Source organism: Dryas octopetala, chromosome 3, assembly GCF_963921425.1.
Source record: "Dryas octopetala chromosome 3, drDryOcto1.1, whole genome shotgun sequence".
NCBI classification, from domain to species: Eukaryota; Viridiplantae; Streptophyta; class Magnoliopsida; order Rosales; family Rosaceae; genus Dryas; species Dryas octopetala.
In genome coordinates, this window is record NC_141368.1 from 3,497,505 (window position 1) to 3,507,403 (window position 9,899).

The window sequence follows — 9,899 nt, forward strand, 5'->3', positions numbered from 1 at the left end:
ATAAGGAGCAGAGGGGATAACAGCAGAAAAGAAAATGAAACTAGCTCTGTAAGTAGGGCACCGGTTGCTCTTCAGCTTTTGTAAGCATGAAAATGGTGCGTCTTTGAGAATTTGACTTCCAAAAACTGGTGCCATGGCCATTGTATTTGTGGTAGCACCCTTTGATATATCAATGAACAATTGGGCATAAGGGCAATTTGTTCTGAGATTTGAAATTGGGTAAGAAAGAAGAGACCTACCACTTAGGGTTCAGGGTCACCATGCATATACCAATTGAATCTAAAGAATACCACCTTTTCCGCGTCAAATTGATGCATATATAATTGCATAGCAGTTGCTCAACCTAAACAAGTAAAAAGCCTTTATGAACTACTCAAAAAGTACAAAGAAAAATGGGCTTTTGGGAACTGCCCTTGTTTTTTTTTTTTTCTTTTCTTACAAGGGAACAACAATGCTGGACCCCTATTTTTTCTTCAAGAGAGAAGCAGCTTTGGCAGAGCCATAAGATTAATCATCCCTTGTGGACTTTGAAGCCATGTATTCTTGGAACATAAGTCTGATTCCCCTTCTGTGGCTCAAGATGCCCATAGGTCAAGAAAAAAAGGTGAGGAAATGTGGTTCCAAAATATGCTCCATCAACTTCTAAGACTTGTCAAGGAAACACTGAAAATTTACTGCTCTACAACAAAATATATATGATTGGAGCCATTGCAGATTGTACAAATTGTAATATAAGGATATTATCTTGGTGTCTGGATTGTGGGGAGTATATATCTTCACACTTAGGACAGTAGATTTTCACAGTCGTTAACTTTGGGATGTCTGACTGGCCAACAGGTAGACATCTTTGTTTACTGCAGTGAACTCTTGGACATCTGCCAAAGTCATAGTTTCTGTACTTCTCCAACTGAATTGCACAAACACTCTGTTAGGAACAAGCTTGGAATAAAATAATGCAATATTATGAAAAACCATTGTAAATTAAACATGTTACCATTGCAGACAATCCTCTGTTGGTTGCTATGTACCGGGCATGAATTAAGCCATAGAGCATCTCCGCCTCGGATTCAATCAAATTGCTGTGTTCCTCTTCAGTCAAGATACCATTTGTTGATACCAATGGAAAGCAAATTATTCACCTCAAAGATTGAAATCATAGGCAAGCACAATATGAACAAATATGGACATATGTTAATTACCATTAGAAGACTCAACGTCTAAGATTAAGTCCAGTGCGTAATCATAGAATGGTACTTGATTTCTTAAACCAGCACGGTTGAAATCGTCGAGGATGTAATCGTCCTCAACTTCACAGAAGAATTCATTCCCTTTTTGACTGCAGAACCATGATATCCAAGACGCATCTTCTTCTTCATCCAAGCCTCTTGCATGGCCTGACTCTTCGCAACTTGTTTCAGATTCCTCTGAAATTACAGTTGGGGGGAAAACACACAATCAAAAAAAAAAAATTAAATGAGAGATCACTCTGTTTCAAAAAGAGACTGTGGGCAATCATGGGGTTGCATACCAAACATGAATTATGAAGCAAATGCTATGACATGTAAGTAGCTTCCATAAGAGACCTCACAACTTCACAAAAACATAGCAGAAGATCGAGCAACTAGTTATATCCCCTAAATATTAAGGTTGATGAATACTTAAGAGATAATGAGCATTAACATTCATGCAGATATGTAGAGCAACATATTCATATGAGCCTATGTACAGGGTTTACATATACTTATGTGTGTGTAACTGAAAAAACTGACCCTCAAAGAATGTGTCATTGTCATTAGCAGCAAATGACGTAGAGGGAGCGGAACATTTATCTTTCAGTCGATTAAGAATCAAAGCGGGTTCGGAGCGTGATCTAACTACACCTCGCTCCACTTTATGCATACTCACTCTCTTTATCTGTCTCTGCTAATACCACTCACCTTCAAAAACAGAACATTATTAAAAAAAAAGACACAAAACCTAATAACATATATGCACTCATATATTCCAGATAATTAGGACATTAATCAATTAGAGAAAAAGTTGTAATTCGACGTACAGTGAGGTTTGAACCTGGACGCAATGTGCAGCTCCGGTTATTGTAGTGTCGACGGCGATTTCATTGTACATTTGGATCTGTCAAGCAAAGAGCAATTATTTATTAACTTAATCAATTTTTTTTTTTTTTGTTTAAAAAAAAAAAGATTCGATTTAATGGTTGATCACTTGATCCATTCCTGTGTTTATACTTTATATTTAAAATTACGTTATTTTGACTTTTATATTATTATTATTTTTTAATTTAGAATTACTAAAATATTAATTCTTAAATTCAAAACGACATGATTTTGGACATGTTATTGCAATTTGGCTATGTCCTTAGGAGAAAGCTGCTAGCCTTTAATAGATGTATTAATTGCCACATCAACCTTATTGTTTGTTTGGCCACATAAATGAAGAATTCGAGGAACTAACCATATTATGCATTTGGGATGTGATCCATGGCTAATTAGGCGTGATATTGGGATATAAATTAATATTATTTACTGTCAACAATTAAATTCATGTGAACTGTTTAATTAGGATTGGAGTTTTAATGGAAGTCTTTTTGAATTCTGAGTCTTTACGTAATCTTATTTTTATAACACATTTCAGATATCCTAAGGACACTTTTAAACGTAGGTTAATTACTGTATCCAATACCAGGGAATTATGCCATGCCATTTTAATTAGAGGGAATTATAGGCCTGCTTGTTAAAACTCATAGCTAAAACCCTTTGTTTTTATTTGAAAGGAGACTCTCATTTAGGTCTTTTAATTTTATAATTTATTGAATAAAGTTTTATGACTTTTAAAATTCTAACTAAAGTTTAATAATATTATAATAATTCTATGTTACATAATATTGATATATTATTTTATATTTTTTTCACACATACCAAGCACCGAATGATCGGCGGCCATTTTTAAGTATTTGGCAGTGCATTTTTATTTATTCGTCAAGTGTGATTTATCAACTTTATATTAGGTTTTAACTTTAAAATTTTAAGCTCCGCCCAAAATAAATAAGGACTTTATTTAAAAAAAAAAATTATAAAATTTTTTTTAAAATAAAAAATGTTAGAAGAACTAAACTATAATTTTCCTTTAAATGAAACTTATAAGTTACTAAAATTGTAATAAAGATGATGAGCAGCCCAACCGAGCAATCACTTTTTTCACCAGCAAACCCTCTCCCGTCAGCCGGCCGATGCAACCTCCTTTCTCTCTCTCTCTCTCTCTCTCTCTCTCTCTCTCTCTCTCTCTCTCTCTCTCTCAGACTATGTCAGTCAGCTGGCCCGTAGGCGGCTGTGGCGGGCTGCTTAATTATCTTCTTCTTCTTTTCCCAGTTTTGTTTTTTAGTTTCTTTAATTACATTTAAGGACAAAGTGGGTATTTTTGGAAAAAAAACAAATATAAGTAGGGTAATTTTGAGTAAATTGAAGGGTTCATAATTTGCAAATTAAAATGGCATGGCATAATTCCCTGTATTGGATACAGTAATTTATGTATGTTTAAAACTTGAAAGTGTCCTTAGGATATCTGAACTGTGTTATAAAGATAAGATTGCGTAAAGAGTCAGAATTCAAAAAGACTTCCATTAAAACTCCAATCCTAATTAAACGGTTAGACTGATCACATGAATTTAATTGTTGACAGTAAATAATATTAATTTATATCCCAATATCACGCCTAATTAGCCATGGATCACATCCCAAATGCATGACAGGGTTAGTTCCTCGAATTCTTCACTTTTTTTTGATGGACAGAGCCTCTGCACTATTGGCCGGAGACTTCATAAGAAGCTCCCAATATCACACCTCATTGTCTAATTAAGATCCCAAGTCATGGAAAGTAGACCTCTGTCACATATCACAGTTTTATGCCTTTTGTTTGCTGGTTTTCTTTTGTATATATTCAATCAAACCTCACATGGATCCAAGCCATTCTTTGTCTTCCAAGCTCACCAATGTCAACCCTCTACCAAGGTACTTAATTTTATTTTTTTATCCGGGTTTTTTATTTTATTTGGGAGAGGAATTTGAACTTGAAATCTTTATCAACAAATTTGAGAAAAATATGAGTAGACCAATAACTAATAATTAGAGGAACATATATCCATCTTGTGTGAATGTGTGTCTTTCTTTTGTTCGATTTATCTATTAATTAATTGTTGTGGTTTGTTTAATTAAATGAATCTTTTGAAACAGCGCAACTCAAGCGGTCATGGAGACTTGCTTGAATCAGCTTTATCTGAAGCTTCCATGCCAAACAAGACTGTGATAATTGCGATTGTAAACAAAGCCTATATAGAAGGAGATAAGCCGATGCTTGATTTGTTTTTGGATGGTTTCTGGCTCGGAGAAGACACACGACGCTTGGTTGATCACCTACTTCTTGTGGCGGTTGACCAAACATCGTTTGAGCGTTGTCAGTTTCTCCACCTCCACTGCTACAAGCTCGAAGCCGAGGATGCTGATTTTGAGGCTGAGAAACTCTACATGTCTCAGAGTTTTATCAACATGATGTGGAGAAGAACTCGCTTTCTCAAGGAAATGCTCAAGCGAGGCTATAGTTTCATATTCACAGTAAGTGATTTTCTCAATATAGTTTTCTCGACGTATCCTCAAATTATGAATCTCGATCATATTTGATTAATTATTTAACAATATAACATGTCAGATTATTATAAAAACTAAAAATTATTATTCGATTGTCCCTTATGTTGATCATTAATTTTGTCAAACAAATGCCCTAATCTATTAGGGAGAAATTCTTCCATATACCCCCATTCACATTTACTATATCAATGAATGAGAAATTATGGAATATAAGTGTATAAGATTTTGAAACCTCTATTTGAACATGGACCTCAGTTGCTCTTAACCACTAAAATTACAAGTGAGGTTGTAATCAATTTAATTATGGCCTTATAATAATTTTCTTACCCAACTTTCCATTCACAGGACACAGATGTGCTGTGGCTAAGGAACCCATTTCCAAGGCTACCTATCAGCTTATACAACGAAACCATAGACCTCCAAATTAGTACTGATAAATTCGATGGTGACCAATGGTCTCAAGCCAACCCCATAAACACAGGCTTCTACATGGTGAGGTCCAACAACAGAACAATCTCACTATTCGAGAAGTGGTATGAGAGAAAAAACAACTCCACCGGACTAAAAGAGCAGGACGTTCTAAACAAGTTGATGCAGGAAGGTGTTTTCAGAGAGTTGGGCCTCAGAGTGAGGTTTTTGGACACCCTTTATTTCAGTGGTTTCTGTGAAGTCAGCAGGGACTTCAAAGCTGTCACGACCGTCCATGCCAATTGCTGCCGGACTATAAGTGCCAAGGTGGCTGATCTGACGGCTGTGGTTCACGATTGGAAGAGGTTCAAGAGCGTGCCTTCCAATCAGACATCCAATTTGAAATGGACTGGTCACGTGGCCTGTATTGATTCATGGAAACGTTTCAATGTGAGCTTGGGCTAGATTTTAATTACTTTATCTAAATGACATAAAACTTTAACGTGTATGTACATTTACTTGGCCTATAGTTGACTTTTTCAACGAGTACAGTTATGTTGTGATTATTGTCTAGATCATCACAAGAGATTCTTCTATTAGACATTATAATTAGAGTAGTGCTATTTGCACACCCTTTTTTTTTTCTTTTTGCACACCCTTTTGTAAAAAAACAATAAAAAATAAAAAAAAAAGACACACTTACCCTCACCCAACACACCCCAACTTCATTTTTTCTCTTTTGCACCCCCCATCAACAGACAAAAAAAAAACACACACACCCAGCCACACACAACCCCCTTCATCTCCCTCACCTGACCACACCCACCCACCCACGCAGCCCTCTGTTTTTTTTTCCTTCCAAGCCCGGCAGCCTCTTTCTCCTTTCCACTCGCCCAATCACCACCGCGCGCAGCACCACCTTCCTCGCAGCACCACCACCGCGCGCCACCACTAACCACCATCTTCCTTTCTCTCCGCATGCACCATCACCACAGCACCCCCAAAACAGCCACCACAACCAGCCCGGAAGCCCCCTCCTCGGCTCCTCCATCTCTCTCTCTCTCCTTCCCTCTCTCCTCTCTCCCTTCTCTCTTCCCTCCCTTTCTCTGTCGCTGCGGTTGGTTCGGTAGACAACCACCGAACGAAACTAATGGTTTCGGCAAATGACTGCCGAACGAAACTAACAGCTTCGACTGATGGCTACCGAACGAACCCGCCGGTTTCGGCGGATGACTACTGAACGGCCTGCGCGCGAGGATGGTCCGGTGGTGGTACTGCTGCGAGCAGGGTGGTGCAGAAGGTGCTGCGCGAGTGTGTTAACAGAGAAAGAGAGAGAGGGAAGGAGAGAGAGTGGGGCCGGGGCTGGGTGGAGGGGAGGGAGGAGGTCGGGCTGGGTTGGGCGCTGCGCGCGGTGGCTGGAGGGCTGGGGTGGTCGGGGCTGGGTTGGGCGCGGGGAGGGTGGTGCAGCAGGGAGGAGAGAGAGGGGTGGTGCATGGTGGTGGGCACGGGGAGAGTGGTGCAGCAGGGTGGTGGGCGCAAGGTGGTGGTGCTGCGCGCGGGGAGGGTAGTGCAGCATGGTGGTGGGCGCGGGGAGGTTGGTGCAGCAAGGTGGTGGGCGGCGCACGGTGGTGGTGCTGCGCGAGGGTGGTGCAGCATGGTGGAGAGGTGGGGAGGGGGTGTGTACGGGGGGGGGGGGGGGAGATGGGGATGGGGTGTGTGAGTTTTGGGTGTGTGTGTGTGTTTTTTTTTTTTCTGTTTAGGGAGGGTGTGCAAAAAGAAAAATGGATGGGGGTGTGTGGGTGAGGGAAGGGCCAAATGGTCTTTTCTCTTGAGTTTTTTTTTTTTTTTTTCAAGAAAGGGTGTGCAAAGAGAAATTTAGGGTGTGCAAATAGCAGCACTCTATAATTATATGGGAGGGGCGCATCCTCTCATAATAATTAATACGAGATTCACAACATATGAGAATCACTTCATCGTGAAAGAATACCTCTATATATTAAATAAGCTCCATTTGAGAATTAACGTAATACTCATCTAATGTTTTCTTTTAAGCATGAATAAGCATTTAGCTGAGTTTTCCAATTTTATGGGATGTTCTAACCATTTATTTGACTTTTTTTTTTTTGGGATACATTTACTTGACTTTCAATTTTGGTATAAGTATGGCCGGTTTACCTTATAAAATAATTTTTTATACAAAAAATCTGTAATCGTCCAGTATAATACCAATACATAAAGAACATGTGATCTTTAGTGGATTACTTGACTAATTAAGAGCTAGTGGATTTGTTAGCAGTTAATAACAATTGACCCTATCTTGTTACTAAAATTAATTATCATAATAGCACAATGATGCTCTTCATCAATTCCTGTCCAAATTAAGCTGTAGAGCTAGTGGACGTCCGCTATTGAACTAATACAAGAGTGGATTTGAAATCCCAAGAAACACAAACCTCAAATGGGAAACAAAAATGTGCGAGAAGCTCTCCAAGTCCCACATATTTGGGGTCAATTCCTTTAATCAAGCATTGTGCTTTTCTACAGCAAGCCTCATGCATTGTGGAGGTACTATAAAACAAAGCCCTCTATTCACTACTCCAATCAACAGCACCCACAAACAAAAAAATAAAAATAAAAACAAATAAGAAAACCCCAAAAAAAAAAAATGGCCGGAAAAATCACATGCATGGGCGTCCATGCAGCTCTGACCTTGACGATTATTCTCGTCACTGCCACCATCGCCATCGCCCACGAACCACCAGCACCCGCTACACATGAGGCGGCACCACCAGTACCCAGCTCCCATGACACAGCACCACCCGCACCCGCCACCCATGACACAGCACCACCAGAACCAGCCACCCAAGACACGGCAGATGAAGTACCCGCCGAAAAATCCCAAGTGGAGGCATGGTTCCAGGCCAATATAGGGCACAAGGCCACGCTCGAACCTGCTCTTGTGGCGGCTGAGGCTGGTGCCACGGTCATCAAGGTCAAGCAAGACGGTAGTTGCCAATTCAAGACCATCATGGACGCCATCAATAGCATTCCGGCCGGGAACACAAAACGAGTCACTGTCAACATTGGAGGAGGAACGTACAATGAGAAAATAACAATTCCAAAGAATAAACCATTTGTGACATTAATTGGATCTGCAAAGATTATGCCAATTTTGACGTTTGCTGGGACGGCCCAGAAGTATGGAGCTCTCAATAGTGCCACCTTGGTTGTGGAGGCCGACTACTTCATTGCTTCTAACCTTGTTATCAAAGTAATTACTTGTTTCACATCCAAATCGTTTAATTTCAATTTTTTTTCTTTGGTGTGTGTGGATTATGGATTAAATTAGATCTGTTTTTTTTTTTTTTTTTTTTTTGTAGAATGATTCGCCAAGGCCTGACGGAAATGGAGTGGGCGCGCAGGCAGCTGTGGCATTGAGGTTGTCGGGGAACAGGGCAGCCTTTTACGGTTGCAAAATGCTTGGCTTTCAGGACACCATTTTTGATGACAAGGGTAATCATTTCTTCAAGGACTGCTATATTGAAGGCAATGTCGATTTCATCTTCGGAAGTGGAAAGTCTATGTATTTGGTAATAATATGCCACCCCAAACTCTCTCAAATCTCTTTAATTAATTCGTCAGTCATATTGTGAGAGAACTTCTATATACATCTCTATAACTGGTGCTATAATCAAATAAGCAAGCTTTTTGTTTGTGAGTCTCAAGGTTTTGATGGTAATTGACATTAATTTGGGTGGTCGCAGAGCACAGAGTTACATGTTCTAGGGGATGCTGGGATCGCTGGGATGAAGTACATAACCGGAACTGCAAAGGACTCTGGTGCGGAGAAAACTGGATACTCATTTATTCACAGCAACATAACAGGCACAGGCACGAGCAGTGGCGCATTATTGGGCAGGGCTTGGAAGGCTACAGTTGGTGCCCAGATAGCGTATGCTTTCACCAGCTTGGGCAAAAGTGTTAGATCCCTAGAAATGATCAACCGTAACAAAGCACAACTTGATCAGAAGTAAGTTATTCTTATATATACTACATTTTAGTACCATATATATTTATATATGGTATGTCTCTTGCATTTTGATTTATACAATTAAATAATCAATGTTTGTTTTGTGGTATTAATTGCAGCACTGCGTTGTTTGGAGAGTACCAGTGTATAGGTCCGGGTTCGAGTATGGCTGGCGCGGCTGGCGGGGCTGGCGCGGCTGGTGGGGCTGGTGGGGCTGGCTGGGCTGGTGGGTCTGGCGGGGCCGGTGGAGCTGGCGGGGCTGGTGGGGCTGGCGGGGCTGGCGCGGCTGGTGGGGCTGGCGGGGCTGGCGGGGCTGGCAAGGCTGGTGGGGCTGGCGGGGCTGGCTGGGCTGGCGGGGCTGGCGGGGCTGGCGCGGCTGGCTGGGCTGGCAAGGCTGGCGGGGCTGGCGGGGCTGGCGCGGCTGGCGGGGCTGGCTGGGCTGGCGGGGCTGGTGCGGCTGGCTGGGCAGGCAAGGCTGGTGGGGCTGGCGCGGCTGGTGGGGCTGGTGGGGCTGGCGCGGCTGGCGGAGCCAAATTCACCAAACAGCTAACTCATGCAGAAGCCAAAGGTTTCATCAGCCTCAGCTTTATTCAAGCTTCTAAATGGCTGCTTCCTCCTCCAACTCCGCTGGTGTTTTAGGAGTATAGGAATTAGTAAGTACTAGTTGACAGTGTATATAGGTGCGATTGAGCAAGCCGCACGCATGTCTTTTGTATATATATATGAGTAATAAATAAAATTAACACTATGTTTTAAATTAAGATTAATCCTTTGCACAAGTATATAGGACAAGCTAGCCTTAG

The 9,899-nt window shown here is 41.1% G+C and overlaps 2 protein-coding genes and 1 pseudogene across 2 annotated transcripts; 2 read left to right on the forward strand and 1 right to left on the reverse strand.

Moving 5' to 3' along the window:
- Nucleotides 1-511: 511 nt before the first annotated feature.
- LOC147289680 (casein kinase II subunit beta-1-like) lies at nucleotides 512-1,899 on the reverse strand. Its single transcript, XM_086234872.1, has 5 exons — nucleotides 1,770-1,899; nucleotides 1,200-1,424; nucleotides 995-1,107; nucleotides 744-925; nucleotides 512-644 (listed from the first exon to the last, which is right to left on the reverse strand). The coding sequence occupies exons 1-5, from the start codon at nucleotides 1,897-1,899 to the stop codon at nucleotides 512-514; spliced, it is 783 nt and encodes a 260-aa protein (XP_086090998.1).
- A 1,985-nt stretch (nucleotides 1,900-3,884) lies between these two features.
- Nucleotides 3,885-5,531, forward strand: LOC147289681 (uncharacterized protein At1g28695 pseudogene; annotated as a pseudogene).
- A 2,200-nt stretch (nucleotides 5,532-7,731) lies between these two features.
- On the forward strand, nucleotides 7,732-9,735 carry LOC147289682 (putative pectinesterase 63). Its single transcript, XM_086234873.1, has 6 exons — nucleotides 7,732-7,809; nucleotides 7,936-8,337; nucleotides 8,447-8,656; nucleotides 8,831-9,096; nucleotides 9,216-9,259; nucleotides 9,611-9,735. The coding sequence occupies exons 1-6, from the start codon at nucleotides 7,732-7,734 to the stop codon at nucleotides 9,733-9,735; spliced, it is 1,125 nt and encodes a 374-aa protein (XP_086090999.1).
- The last annotated feature ends 164 nt before the right edge of the window (nucleotides 9,736-9,899 follow it).